The sequence below is a fragment of the Chamaea fasciata genome, unplaced genomic scaffold, assembly GCF_029207755.1.
Source record: "Chamaea fasciata isolate MVZ Bird 193981 ecotype frontalis unplaced genomic scaffold, bChaFas1.0.hap1 SCAF_5, whole genome shotgun sequence".
Taxonomy (NCBI): Eukaryota; Metazoa; Chordata; class Aves; order Passeriformes; family Sylviidae; genus Chamaea; species Chamaea fasciata.
Genome location: NW_027094090.1, coordinates 48,802,790 through 48,817,521, shown reverse-complemented (window position 1 = coordinate 48,817,521; position 14,732 = coordinate 48,802,790). Strand labels below are relative to the sequence as shown.

Genomic DNA, 14,732 nt, shown 5'->3' with positions numbered 1-14,732 from the left:
ACTGGACACTTTGCAAACCTGTAAAAATTCATGTTCTGACTTCTTTTCTAATGGCTTACATGGAGAGGAGGCTGTGAGTCTACCCAGCACTCTTGTTTCTTCTCAGTGATGGGTCCCCAAGGTTACGTTTCAGCTGCCGTTGTGCGGAGCTCATTTTGCCAGGATGAGTTAGAGCTAGGCAGCAGAAATATGGCTCTAAGCTTCTACACTGGTTTCCTTCAAGTTTTTAGGCGGTTCTGAAAATATATTGTGTAATTTAGGAGACTGATGTGCTGAACTGAGCATAGGGCTTTTAGTTACCAATATAAAAATGATTCCCTAAGAACGTACATTCATTCTGCTTCCTTCAGCTGTTCCAGCAAGGGGTCCCACTGCTCACAGTGTGATTTGACTTTGCCTCCTTTGACCACAGAGTCCTTGACTGAAGAGAAATTGTTGTGATCTGCATTAGGCCTAGCAGACTGGCTGCTGGACGGAATGAGAGGCACCAGCAAGCAGCCATACTTGAGTTTTGGCTTCCTTGAAACTTGATCTATGCAGACATCACCTTTTTGGGGGATGAATGAGGCAAACTGTATAGAAACCTCTCCATCTGAGAGGGGTCTGTTTTCGCAGAAGAGGAGTGGAGCTGCTGAGGCAGTGCTGTCTGCTGTGTACCTGTGGCAGCTTGGCCCTGTAGTAGAGTCAGTTCACTGCGATGGGTCCCAGTGTGGGAGCGTGACTCTTGTCCCTAAAGCAACACGTTAGGGGTTCAGAAGAGTCTCTCTATCAGTGAGTGACAGAAGTTCAGTGTTGGGGTCAAGCACTGTGCCTGTCTGATGTCAATATGAAGCTCCTGGGTCACAGTTAAAACATCTCACACCGTGTCACCACAGCACAGGCAGTTTCCATCATCAGTAACGTGTCTTCTGGAGGTAGACAAGGATGCAGCCATCCCTCCTTGATTTCGACTCCTCAGAGATTCCCCTCAAGCCCCGGAGGTTGTTCGCAGCTCCAGACCCCGCAGCCATCGTTAGGTTCCCGCTCCTCTCACTGAGCCCGACGCGGACGCAGGCGGGGGCGGAGGCCGGGGCGCCCCAGGGAGGCGGGCGGCGGGGCGGTGCAGCCGGCCCGCCCTGCTCTGCCCGGCGCTGCCGCCGCCTCTGCTCGGCCGGCCCGGGGCACGCAGCGGTAGGACGGGGCTGGGGCGCTGCGGGGGGCGTTGAGCGGAGAGGGAGCCGGGTCGACCGTGGCGCTCCGAGGGCAGCTCTCGGCACCGGGCGAGGGTCGGTCCCCGGGCAGCCCTTCCCCGGGGCCGGGAGCAGGACCGGGACAGGCGTTCCAGGGCGCCCCGAGGAGAAGGCCCGGGTGTAGCGGCGCCTCCTGCTCGCCCGGGGAGCCGTCACCCCGGGCCCGGGGGGACCCCAGGGCCGGAGCCCCGCTGGGCCCCGGCGGGACGGCCTGGGGAGGGCCATCAAGCTTTGCCAGGAGCCCAGGCCCTCAGCATAGGGCAGGTCCACGGTCACACCATGGAAAGCCGGCCCACGGTTATTTGTCAGGATCTGGCCCGGCGAGAGCAGCTGGGATCGGAGACAGCCTCGTGATCAGCAGGCAGGGCCACGGTTCTGGGGCGAGGGCGGTGCTGACGGAGACCGGCACTGCTGCAGCACTGCTGTGGCTGGTGCTGCGCCGAGCTTAAACGCACTCGTGGGGAGCCCTAGGCTTGGCTGATTGGGACCATCAGGGCCCTGACAGCAGGCTACCCTCTCTGTCCTCACTCTTTACAGAGGTATGGGCTCTCGAGGGACTTGCTGTTGAGTGATTTAATTGCTGTGTGGTCTCAGGGTTATTTAAAGGAGCAGATACACAAGACAAGTCACTTGGAAGGGGATATGACTTGAGAGACTTGTAGGTAGGGATAGTCAGGTTACCTGTGGCTTAGGGGTAAAAGGGAAATGTTTAAGCAACCATTGGAGGGTTGCCAGAGGTTGGGTTCACTCAGGAGCTGGTGCTTGAGCAAGGGTCAGTGATTGCCAGGTGGATGAGATGGTTTGAAGTCAAGCAAGTGCCTGGCAGGTTGTGGACCCATATCCTATGCAAAGGTCCCTGGCCATAAGGGGTGCACAAGTGGGTGGCAGTAGTGACCTGCTGTGCAGCATGGAGCCAGCTGCTCTCCCAAATGAGCCAACCAGTGGTGCGAAAGAGAAGCACCAAGGTAAAAAAGGGCAAGGTGGTAACAGTGTTAATGCTGGAGGCAGCATCCTTATTCCCCAAACTGTCTTTTTGGTCTAGGACAGGTGCCTGGCTGACTGCAGCTAGCTGGGGGAATTCTGCATGGTTCCCTCTTGCTAGATCTCCTGTGCCTTTTGGTCAGGTTGCAGCTGCTGCAGAGACAGGGAGGAGGTTTCCTCCTTCTGCATAGGGAAAGCTTATTTCTTCCTAGGAGCATAGCTAGTACGTGCTGGGAGGAGGATTCCCCAAACAGGCAGTCAGGAATGGCAGCTTGGGATGTTGAATGGGGAGCTATAAATCAGCAAGCTGCTAATTAGGACCACAGGAGACTGGTGAGTTACTGAAGACCTGCATTATTCTTTTCAGATCTCTAGACCATTAACAAGACCCCTGGGACCTTCTCCAAGTACGTGACTCTCCAAGGACATCACCCTGTTTTGGGCATGTTCTCAGAGTTGAAGTTCCATGTGCCCTGGGGACATGTGGCAGCCAAGGCCTGGGGACACCCGGAGGGACACCCTGTGCTGTGTTTGCATGGCTGGTTGGACAATGCCAACACCTTTGACAAGCTCATTCCACTGCTCCCCAGAGGTGGGTCTGGCTCATCAGGATGACTTGTGTTGTGTGGCCAGGCTCCGCATCTGATACTCTTTCCCTTTCAGGTTGTTATTATGTGGCGATGGATTTTTCCGGCCATGGCTTGTCGTCCCACCGACCTGCAGGCTGCCCCTACCATTTCCTGGATTATGTCACTGATGTGCGCCGGGTGGCAGCAGGTGGGTAGCTGAAGGAACCCTCGAGGGGGTGCTTGTGCAGGGGGTGTTGTGTTGGTCCTGCTCTTTCCACCAAGCAAGCAGCATTTACTGCCAGGAATCAGTTCCCCCTGCTTCTCAGTTGGATATTAGCCAGTGCATTGTGACTGAATAAGCATCCCTCTTTCTCACTGTTTTGGGAGAGGAAGAAACGGTAAGCCCTGAATCTTTCTGTAGTGTTTCTATACTAAAAAAGCAGTGGTGAATGGGGGATGCGACTAAATAGTTTTGCCAGACTGGCTTTTTGTAAGCAGTCAGTGACTGCTTCTGTCTCTCCCTGATGGCAGTTGTCTACTTGCTTTAGTATCATACCAAGAAGTCTGAAAGTCCAAGTGTCTTGTACTTCTAATAACACCTGATGTAACTGTCCCTCTGTATACTTGGCATGTGTGGTTTTACATCCCCCATTCAGTACATAAAAAAGCCTCTGGAAGCTCTCAGATGTTCCAGAGGGTAAACCCCATCTTTCAGCGAGGTATATTTCAGATGGGCAGCACTGATAAAGCTGTGTTTTCCTATAAGTCTCCCAGAGTGCCCTAAAAATGGACTGAAGAGCCTGATGTGCTAAATGGTGCAGAAAGCTTTCACTTGGAATCATACTTCCTTCAATGCAGCAGACCTGGCTCTGTGTCCTCACATGTCTTGCAGAATGCCCTGCAGCATGATGCTCTGTCAAGGTTTCTCTCTTCCACCAGATGCTGCCCAGTCGGGCTCCTCTGCTTCTTGCCAGTCTCACTTCTGGCAGTGAATGGGACTTTGCTGGAGTTTGTTTGACACAGAGAGAGAGCTTGAGAGCTGTATGACTAAAGTGCCACGGAAATGAGGTGGTGAATGCTCTTTTTCTTCAAAACCGGCCTACTTAGCTGCTTAGTTTCTGGATTAAGAAGCAAATGTAGCAATGCAAAAGCCCTCCTGGGAGAAAGGGCCCATGTCAGTGGAGAAGCAGCAGAATGTTGCTGCTCTGGTTTCTAATGTACCACTATCTGTTTTTCTGTTGCCATTTAGCATTGCAGTGGAGACGGTTCACCCTGATGGGTCACAGTATGGGTAAGTGGCTCTAGTCCTCGTAAACTGTGAGATTAATAGAAATCAGTAGATAATTAACTTCCAAGACATGCTGCTAGGAGCTGGATAGGAATATTTATTATATTATGCCAAGTATGAGGTCTCTGCTTGAGTGATTAAAAAAATCTGTGCCCCTGTTTGAAATGCCTGTTTTCAAGGCCCTGTAGTACAGACAGACAGTGGTAACTCTTGCTGTGAGCATTTCCCCCACTCACAGGAGGGAACAGTGATTGGCAAAGAGGCGTAGTCTACACAGGAGAATTCACAGCAGGCCTTCCTGCCTGGTCCCCACAAAGTCTGGGACCAGACAGCCCATTTGATGGGTTATAAAGCTAGCTGAAGGGAATTGGACTCCAGGATCCATCCCTTTGAGCTTGGAGTATGATTTGATTTTGCCACAATTTGGAGTTTGCTTCCCAGGGCTGTTTTGGTCACAGCTAACAGGACCTGCACACCAAGGCATTTTAAACAGTAACTCCTCCTTGGCCTTTCCTGCCTGAGGGAGGTGGGAATGGCACAAGATGGGGAGTACTGCAGGTTAACAGCCCTGGTCTCTACCTGCATGCTGCAGGCTGGAAGAGCTCTCCTCTGTACTGGGGTTTTGTCCCAAGGTACAATGCACATTTTTATTTCTGAGGGAGCTCCTGCTGTGGGGAGGGTGAATTTCTGTTACCAGGGGCTGTTCTGTGCACTACTGAGCACCCTTTCCTCCTTCGCAGGTGGGGCTGTGGCAGGAATGGTGAGTAAAACATCATTTCTTCATGGGGTTGTGATTTCTGCAGCTGCAACAACAAATGGGAAAGGAATGAAGGGACAGACCTGGATCTCAGGGGAGGAGAGGCCCTTCCCTGACCCCTCTCCCATGCAGCAGGATAAAGACATCACTCAGTGCTCAGCTTTTCATTCTCTTGTTGTTTCATTTCTCCTCAGTTCTGTTTTCTGTATCCTGAGATGGTGGACAAGCTGATCCTCCTGGAAAGTCTTGGCTTTCTTCTAGCTCCAGAGGTTAGATCTCATGTGTCCTTCCCTTCACTTGTTTAAAATACAAAAATGGATGTTTTCTTCTTTCCCTCACTTGTTCAGAGAAAGCACTGGTGTGACTTCCTGGCAGACCACACAAGTCCCAGGGCTCTTCCTTTTGGCAGGCACTGATCTGCTCTTTGTTGCACAGACTGAAGTCCATCTTTAGGGGGACCCTTAGGGCACACTTGGTAGAGTTCCACATCCTGCGGTTCCTTAGCACTGAAATTTGCTTGTCTGTGCCAAGCCCTTGTAAAGGAAACTGTCCAGGCAACTGCCAGCTGAGGTTATCTTTTTGCCAACAGCTTGTTGGGTGACCTGGGTACAAGACTGGTGGATTTCCTTTTCCGCTCTTGGCAGTTCATAAAGCTACATTCCCAACTTGCCATCATTGCTACCAGATGCTGGAGCTTTTGCTGGCAGTAGTGGGACAGAAGCCCTAGGTCAGAGAGACAAAAAATACCGAACTTTGGAGAGTTGTCCTCAACTCAGAAGTGAGGTAGGAAGAGTTAGAAAAGATAGCAAGGATAAAAAGTTAGTAAGTTCATTACAGCTGTATTAATGCTGCCTTTCTCCCAGAAATGGGCATTTTTAATAAGATACCCATAAATGGTACCGGTTCTGAGGGATATTGAAGGGTGAAATTCCTTCTTCTACTCCCCAATAAGGGGTAAAATCATTCAGAAGAAAGGGGTTACTCCTCTTCTTTCCCTGCCTCTCTGTGTTTCAGGACACTGAGGCATGGCTGAAATCAAAACGGAAGGTGATTGACGGACTACTGAGTCTGGAGGCAAAGCAGCAAACTCCCAAAGCATGGAGCCCCAAAGCAGCATTGCAGAGGTGGGTTCCCATCCATCCTCTTCATTTACTGCCTGCCCTCACCTTGACAGAGTTACAGCTGCACAAATGAGAAAGGAAAGCATTTCACCATTCAAGTCCTCTTCTGGAATCCCAGCAAGACCTTTTGCTTCTGCTGCCAGAAGCTGCTGCTTCTTCCTGCTCCTTTCTGAAGCAGTCTGAGAGCTCACTGTCACCTTGTAATGCCATTTTTGCTTCACTTCCTTCCTTTTTCCAGCTTCACAATCTCTCTGCCATGTCTCCATCAGGCTTTTAGAAGCAAACAGCCATCTGACAGCAGAGGGCGGGGCAATCCTGCTGCAGCGAGGAGCAACTGAGACACCCGCTGGTAAGGGGCTGTGTGATGCTGGGCTGCTGCTGGGTGTGCGAAGGGACTGGTGCCAACAGCCGTTGTCTTCTGCAGGGTACAGGGTGCCCCAGCTACAGAATTACACAGCCTGAATGGGATCAATTAAGTCTGGAGACAGAGTTCTCCGTTCCCAGCAACTGGGTTTGGTGCTCAAATCCTAGAACAGCTAAAGAAAATAAATTAGAAGAAGGAGAAATCTGAATGAATCCTATTCCTCCCATCTCAAAGTCTTGAGCTCACCCCAAAAGTGAGTTAAAACAGAACAACTCCTGTTCCTATGAAACATGAAAACCTTGTTTTTTCTTTCCAGGGTTGGTGTATAACAGAGACCTGAGAGCCCGTACGGTGAGCACTGCTCTTCTGATGTGCCCCCTTGCTACTTTGGAGCCCTGAGCTTACAGAACACTCAGACAGAGGATGACTGCTCACTGAGCTAGGCCCTGCCTCCACCCAGCCACTTACTTTCTGCTTCACTAATTCCCTTGTCCTAATAACATGTCCTTTAAATGCTGCTTTTAAAAGAGCCTGCACTTGATCATTGATTCAGCTTACAGAGTCACTGGAAAACATTAAAATTTGTTTTCTTAGAAGTTCCTCTGCCCCAGGGCCTCCTGGCCGCATTTTCCTGCTGTTCTAACTCTTCAGGCAGCAGGTGGATGAATGCTTTCTGTCAGCTTCTTTGTCAGGTAATCTGAATAAGAAGGGAAGTGAAGTGAAGTCCTTAGGTTTGGTATTTTAATAGTTTCGTGCCACTTTTGAACAAATAGGGCCTCTTCTACCTGTACTACTGCCAGGATATGGAAGCCAGGGCAATGTACTCTTTTCTTTTTAGTAAATGGATTTTTAAAGCTTTTCTCTATGAGATCATTCCCACATGTGCTGCAGCCCAGCAGGCAGTATTGTTGGCAGCCCTGAAACACAGCTGGACAGAAGGAACCTTTGCAGAGCCAGCTACTTCTTTGTGCAGCCTGGATGCTTGTCACGTCCCAGCATGGAAGCTTCAGGACCACAGTTACTTCTACCTTCAGAGCCACTTGTGCAGGAGGGCTTGGGTACACCCTCTGCCCCCAGCTGCTGTCCCTGGCCTTTGACACTTTCCCTCTCTTTACATCTGCAGCAGAGCCGAGAGTTCTTCACAGTGGAGCAGTGTGTGAAGCTCCTCCAGAAGATCCAGGACCGTGTTCTCATCATCATGTGAGTGAGGCACAAACCATACCAACCCTTGCTGTCTCCCTCAGTGGAAGGAATGAAGGCTAGGGAGGAGTCCTCCACTACCCCTTCCTCTACACCAGTCATCCAGACTTTTGGCCAGCTGGCGTAACAGTACAGCCTCACATGTGAGAAGTTTCCCACCACTGGCCTGGGCTGGGCAGGCTCCTGGAGAAGGCAGAGAGCAACTAGAACACCTTCCCAGCCTGGCACTCTACTTTTAGGCTGGGACTCCCTGGTGCAAGGCTGACTGAGGAAATATTAGTCCTGCCCCATCTTCCTCATGCTCTTGGCTTCACAATCCCACCTCAAAGCTTTCCATTCCTTGGCACTACACCAAGGGGCCATCCTGGCAAATTCATGACCCTCCACAGCACCACACCTACTTGCCGTCCTCCTGACCTGACTCTACCCCACCCAGCAACCCAGCCTGCCCCCTTCTCCAGGCCCCAAAACCTCTTGCCTGAGCAAAGAGGTGAAACTATAGCAGTCTCCATCTCCTCCAGCTGCTCCTGAAGCCCCTGGTCTGACTAAGCTCCTGCAAGCTCTCTCCTGTGGCTCCTGGGGCAAACACCTCTGGAGACACGTCCAGTGGCTTGCAGAGTCCCACGAGCTGTTAAGCTGTGTGGCTACACAGCTTGTTCTGCAAGTTGTCCTCTGCCTTTTCCTATCTCCTTGGAGGGCAAGGTGTGCAGGGCTCTGGCTACTTTGGCTTGTGGGGTGCTGTTAAAAGATTGTCTAGAAAACAAGAAGTGCTAGCAGTTGAGAAAAGAGGTGCTGTTTTGGCTTCCCTGATCTGTTTTAATATAACAAGAGGTTCAGGTTATTCCTGCTTGCCCAGAAATGTAACACTGTAATGAGGTCAAGTCCTCTGGGCCATAGAAATGCCTTTGAGCCTGGGATGTCCTCTTCTCCCAGCACCAGCACAGTAGGAGATAGCATGATCTTAGCTCTGCAAGAGATCTAATGCTGACTTCCCCAGGACAACTGCCCTGGTACCTCCCTCTCTGAGCAGGGCATAACCTGGTTAAATAAACAGCAAAGAGAGGCAGAAGGGACTGAGGGGAGATGTGGAAACTCTAAGGAAGAAAAAAGTTAAGAGCAGAAGGCAGAACAGGGACAGGGAATGATGTTCTCAGCAAGTTACAGAGCTAGCCCTGGGAGGATAATATTTAGCCAGTCTCCACTCTGACACCACTAGGCAGTCACCCAAGGTTTTACACAGATAGTTTGATAGAAAATAGCTGCTTAGCCAAGCTGTGCAGTGCACTCTGACTACCACGTGTGACCCTGTCACCTGCTGTTTATGAGCAGCCTGGAAAGAACAGTTGCATCTGTCACCCTACTGTCTTGGGGACACTGCTTCTGCCCAGGACAGCCACAAAGACAAATGGGGGCACACTGGGTGCTGTACGGAGCCTCACTGTTTTTTTTCAGATCACAAGATGGACTCTTGGTACCACACAACATACCCAGCAGAAATCAGTTTGTGAAAGCCCTGCAGGAGGCATTTGAGTCTACCCTCAAAGAGGTGAGAGCAAACTTCATTCTTGCATCTCAATTTGCTACCAGCCGGGGAGCAGCAGCTGGAAAGCAGCTGACCTTGGTGCACACCCTGCACTAGGTCATCCACTTTGTCCTGACCAGCACAGCCCTCACATGTGGTGGAGGAGGGTGGAGTGGGGAGGAGGAAGAGAACTTGGTCTCCGCTGCCAAAGTCCCAAGTTAGTACTGCCCTTTAGACCCAGCTCTTCCCAGGTCCTCTCATCTCTGTCCTGCCTCACTTGCCCTGGCCCTTCCCATGAGTGTCACACAGTAAGCAGTATGTGCCTGAAGGAATACTTTCCTGCTCCACATTTACTTGTGTCCTTTCCCTCCAGCACATCCAGCTAGCAGAAGTGCCTGGGAGTCATTTTGTGCACCTGAATGAGCCTGAGGTGGTATCTGGGATCATTAGCAACTTCCTGACAGCACAGAGCAGCAGGGCCAGACTCTAGGAAGCCCTCACAGCTGCAGCAGTTCAGAACTGGAAGCTAACAACCTGCAGAATTGTCACCATTCCTACCTCGTATCCAACATGAGATCATGGTAATCTTTCCTATGCTTAACTCACTGTAGGGTGGAAAGGTCTGCCAGGGGTTCTCTGAAGGAGAGCTGAGCAAAGTATCTCGTTTGCCAGAGGGAGAAGGAATCCATGCTCAACTTCCAACTCTGTGAATACAGGGATAGAGGCCCAGAGTGGCCTTCCCCTTGGCTTACTCCAAACTTGCACCCTGAAACAGAGCAGAACACAGGCAAAGGCTACTGTCTCTGTGACAGCAGCACCACCACCAGCTTTGGCACTGCAAGAAGTGTCTCATCTTGCCTTCTCCCTGAGGATGGTGCAGACAGGCTGCTCCCAGGATTTAACTTGCTGGAAAACAAGAAAAGTGTTCTGCTTCTCTGCTTATTTCCATAGATGCCTGAGCTCAGAGGGCCTCAGGTGTCTCTGTTCTATTGTAAGAGCTACTGTTTTTTAAGAATCAGCTTAAATAAGAGCTCACCTGTGCAGATAATGTCCCTGATCCTCTAGCTGAAACAGCTGGGAGAACTACAAATTATGGAAAAGTTGGCAGAGGTGATTTTTGTCCTAAATAAAGATTAATGTTATAATGTTAAGTCTGTCTTCTTGACTCTACAGGAGAACAAACCTCCTTTCTCTTTCAGGCCGCTCACCCAAGCAGCTAAAATGCATCTTGGGAGGCAGCAATTTTTACACACTGTCTCCCTTAGGTAGGCCATATTAAGGATCTGCCTCCCAGTTAAACTGATGCAAAAAACCCACTGAAGCAGGCAGGCCTGTCATCTCCGCAAGCAATGCAAACTGTATTTGCAGTCGGATTTTTAGGAGAGGGTAAATCCATTTCATCTCAGCTCTCTGGAATTTACCACCACTTCCACCTTACATTCATGGTCACATCTCCAGTGAGGCTGCAGGTAGTAAAATAAATGTATAAAATTTGATCAGAGATCTAGCACTATGTCCAAAGCTGCACAAATGCTATAGGAGCAGTACAAAAGCACTGCCCCACACCTAAACATGCCTGCTGCCATTATTACTTGCCTTCTGTGGGCTGGGGACAGGTTAAGTAGAACCAGGGCAGGGAGAATCTGGTTTCTTCTTCCAAACCAGGCTGCTCAAAGTGGCATTTGTTCTTGCAACAGTGCTGGGTATCAGGAATTTCCTGTGGCCTAGACATGGCTGCAGAGCTCCATGCACAGCTGGATGACTGGGTACCAAAACAGTTGGCCAGGGAGGGAATCGCCAAGAGAAGGGGTAGGGCTCTCTACCAAACCACTGATCTTTCCTTGTGACAACAGGTCACAGTTAGGTTCTTCCTAAAGTCACTTCCCTCCTCGTTCCTTCAATAAAATGTTCAAAGGAGCACTGGGTTACAAGTCATGATCTTTACCACCCCAGCACACACGAAGCTGTTTCCCACAGGAGACGGGGGAGAAGAGAGAAGCATTCTCATGTTCTGGAAACAGTACAGCAGTTTATTTACAGCTCTTCAGCCATTCCCTGCCCCTGCAATGGCTGTGCTACGTCAATCCATGTCCTCACCAAGCTTTAGGAGGTGTGGTTTTGGGTGGCAAGGAGATAGAGGTTGTCACGGGATGTGCCTCAGCCCTTTGACCTGAGCACTGTGAGAAGTGGTGCCATGGGGCTGAATGACAGAAAAGCAGGAGGATACTGGTGCAAGTAAAGGGAACTCTTCTCCAGCAGCAGGGATCCCATTGCTGGGATCTCCCATTTCAGATCCGAGAGTAGAGGCAACCCAAAGCTGCCTCAGTTCCTCAAAATCCTTTTGCAAATGGAGTCAGTGGGCATCTCTCCTACCCTCTCCAGCACAGGCACCTGAGGAACAGCTCAGCAAAGCCTAGTATGGCCGAAACTTGCGCTGGGCTCGCATCAGTGCGATCCTCTGCTTGTCCTCCTCAAATTTCTTCCTCAACTGGGCAATGTCTAAAACACAGAGAAAGAACAGGTCACACAAGATCTCCCTCTCCTGGGAGCTTCACTGCCACACACTGGAGGGGCTGAGTCCCAACAGCCACAAACACACATTACCCAGAGCAGGTCCTTTTACACCTCAGCTGAGTGCCAAGCTGGGGCTCCAGCCGTTTATCTCTGGTGATGCTGCAGCTCCCTCTTGGGGAGGAAATGGTGAGTTTCCCCCTTCAATTGCTGCCTTCATGCAGACTGAATAAGCACCTCTTGGAAAACCACAGGCTACACACCCTCCCACAAAATATTCCAGCAGCCCTTGCTAGGACAGGTGGTGGCAAAAGGCCATTCAGATCCAGCCCGCCAGCTGCTTACTGGCAGCTGGACATTGCCTCCCCTGAAGGCAGAAAGATGGTTTTGGTGCCACAGTGTGAGAGAGGAGACACACGGGCAGGATAGGAGGAGACTTGCACACTCACGCTCTCTCTTGGCCTCGCGATGCTGCCAGGCATAGAAGTTGAGCAGCTCCTTGCGGGCCCTTTTCTGTTTCTCCCTCTCCAGCAGGCGCAGGTTGGCAGCCTCTGTCCGGGGCAGGCCGGGCTTCCGGCCCTTCCGGGTCACCTTCACCCAGCCCTCCTCATCCGGAACACCCTCCTCCTTTGCTGCTTTGGCTTCTTCCTGTAAGGACAGAAGGGTGAGGCAACCCAGTGCAGATCCACAGCTGCCCACAGCCTTCCCTTAAACACAGGCAAAGCTCCTGCTTCCACACAAAATTTAAAGGAAGGCATGGAATCAGGGCTGCAGGCATTCAACTCTCAGTCACAACATTGCATGTCAGCCACAAACCAATTTGTTTGTGGATATCTACTGTAAGCCCTAGAGGAAGGGTCAGGTGCTCCAGACCAAACCTGGGTCTGACTGCCCACCAGCAACTGGGAGTAAAAATCCTCTGCCAAACAGAGGGACCCTCAGCCCTTTCCACTATGGCCAGAGCATTGAGAAATTTCTCTTGTTTCCCTCTGCACCAAGAAAACTGCTTAGCTGGGTTCCCTCCCTAGCCTGGCCTCACCTCTGCCATCTTTTTATCATAGTCTTGCATGTAGGCATCCACCTCAGCCTTCAGCTCCTTCGGGTCCACAATGGAGGCTTTATAGCTGGCGATCCACTCTGAGACAGAGAGGGCACAAGTCAGCAGCAGCTGCTGTTAGAAGCAGGCTAGTGTGGTGCTTTTGGGCAGCTCTAGAGTGAAATCTAGAGATGGGGAAGGACACACTGTTCCCGTTTGTGTTCAGCTTCCCCTCTGCCACAGCTCAAACCGACTTGGCTGTGAGCACAACCAACATGCGACGGGAAGAGTTTGCAACTTGCCCAGGCAGAAGTGGGCTAGCCTTAAGCCCAAGGGGCACAACAGTCAGGGCTGTGCTTCTGTCAAGGGGTTATTATATGTGAAGTGCTGTCAACTTGACAGACATCCGGTGCCTGTTGCGTGCGTCTCGTCTCCATTTTGAGGACAAATGCAGACAGGACCTCTCAATCTATGCAATACTGAAAAAATGTCGGGAAAAAGGACCCTTCCAAGTGTCCCCACTCTACCATAAGATCACTGGACCAGACTTCAACACCTGGTTCGGTAAGATTGCTACCCAGTGAATAATAAAAGCACACAAAACACTGAACATCCTCCAGCTTAGAACAAAATGGAACATGCAGGGTAGAATTCAGCAAACAATGAGTACAGTTCTTCCCTGGAATTAGCCCACAGAAAGACAGCTAGAGATGACATACTGCTAATGCCGGTTTTCACAGGGTGGTTCTCTGTTGATATTAGCAAGGGACCTTCCTGTGACAGAGCCTTGGCTGCCTGGACAGCTGCTGGTTTCCTGAACACCACGTATGCTACTTGAAATCCCTAAAAGAAAAAAAAACACCCAGGTGAGTCAGATATGTCAGAGAAACCGGTGATGGAGCAAGAAACTGCAGTACAAATAATTTTAAAAGATAAACCAAAAATCAAACCACAAGTGGCAGTAGGATAGCAAAAAAAGAAAAGACAGTGTAAACTTAAATAAGTAATCCAGTCACTCAATGCCCCATATGGTTTCCTATGCCTCATATTCTGAAGAGAAACATTTAGTACTTACCATCTTTTCCCACTAAAGCATCAGTATTCCTCTCCCCCACCCAAGCTTTACCTTTAGAGTTTTCTGGTCGAAGAATTTGGACGTCAGTTTATCTTTTTTCTCTCCTGACCCTCGCTTGCCACAGATGTCCACAGACTGCACATGCCCACAGCGAGAGAACAGCCTAGACAGAGAATCCTTAACAGGGGAGAGTAAGAGAAAACACGCGGTACAGCAATGCAGAAGCGATGCCTCCCTCAAAGAAGCCTGCAGAACTCTCCGGGGGGCTCCCCGGCCCCAGCCCGGCCCTCCGCCCACAGCAGCCCCGAGGCACGCCGGCTCCCGGCGCCCCAAGGCCCTGCCCTCGGCCCCCAGCCGCCCCACTCACCGCGTCGCAGTACGGGGGCACATTGAGAACGAAGAGCGTGCGGCGAGGCGGGTGCGCGGTGTCGGCCCCTTCCCGCACCTGGTGCTCCTTCACCAGCAGGTAGTGGGGCGAGCGCTGCCGCTTCGAGAACTTCACGGCCAGAGCTGCGAGGGACGCGCACCCTGAGACGCCGCTGCCGGTGCCCCGGCCCCGCGCTGCCGCTCACCCGCGGACCCGGCCGGCCCCGCTCCCGGTGCCCCGCGCTGCCCCTGACCCGTGTATCCCGGCGGCGCCGCTCCCGGTGCCCCGCGCTGCCCCTGACCCGTGTATCCCGGCGGCGCCGCTCCCGGTGCCCCGCGCTGCCCCTGACCCGTGTATCCCGGCGGCGCCGCTCCCGGTGCCCCGCGCTGCCCCTCACCCGTGTATCCCGGCGGCGCCGCTCCCGGTGCCCCGCGCTGCCCCTGACCCGTGTATCCCGGCGGCGCCGCTCCCGGTGCCCCGCGCTGCCCCTCACCCGTGTATCCCGGCGGCGCCGCTCCCGGTGCCCCGCGCTGCCCCTCACCCGTGTATCCCGGCGGCGCCGCTCCCGCCGCACGCCCCGTGGCGGCCGCCATCTTCTCTGCGCGCGGCGGCGCAGGGACCGCCGGGAGTTGTGGTTCACCGGGCGCCGCACGGCCCCGATAATGGCGGCCAGCCCCGGGGTCGAGTTCATGTTTTAGTAGGAACAGTGTAA

The 14,732-nt window shown here is 52.1% G+C and overlaps 2 protein-coding genes across 3 annotated transcripts; one reads left to right on the top strand and one right to left on the bottom strand.

Moving 5' to 3' along the window:
* The first annotated feature begins 1,145 nt into the window (after positions 1 to 1,145).
* On the top strand, positions 1,146 to 10,182 carry SERHL2 (serine hydrolase like 2). Its single transcript, XM_066183570.1, has 12 exons — positions 1,146 to 1,170; positions 2,578 to 2,802; positions 2,874 to 2,987; positions 4,029 to 4,070; positions 4,808 to 4,827; positions 5,019 to 5,093; positions 5,839 to 5,948; positions 6,215 to 6,294; positions 6,626 to 6,660; positions 7,433 to 7,509; positions 8,962 to 9,055; positions 9,405 to 10,182. Exons 2-12 carry the CDS (start codon positions 2,655 to 2,657, stop codon positions 9,519 to 9,521), a joined length of 912 nt encoding a protein of 303 aa, XP_066039667.1. The 5' UTR covers positions 1,146 to 1,170; positions 2,578 to 2,654; the 3' UTR covers positions 9,522 to 10,182.
* Positions 10,183 to 11,040: 858 nt separating this feature from the next.
* RRP7A (ribosomal RNA processing 7 homolog A) lies at positions 11,041 to 14,645 on the bottom strand. 2 transcript variants are annotated; one of them, XM_066183572.1, is made up of 7 exons: positions 14,562 to 14,645; positions 14,021 to 14,163; positions 13,705 to 13,830; positions 13,298 to 13,421; positions 12,582 to 12,679; positions 11,992 to 12,190; positions 11,041 to 11,530 (listed from the first exon to the last, which is right to left on the bottom strand). In XM_066183572.1, the coding sequence occupies exons 1-7, from the start codon at positions 14,611 to 14,613 to the stop codon at positions 11,445 to 11,447; spliced, it is 828 nt and encodes a 275-aa protein (XP_066039669.1). In that variant the 5' UTR covers positions 14,614 to 14,645; the 3' UTR covers positions 11,041 to 11,444. The 2 variants fall into 2 exon arrangements, with proteins under 2 accessions (XP_066039669.1, XP_066039668.1); XM_066183571.1 differs by having other exon boundaries at positions 14,514 to 14,632.
* Between the last annotated feature and the right edge of the window lie 87 nt (positions 14,646 to 14,732).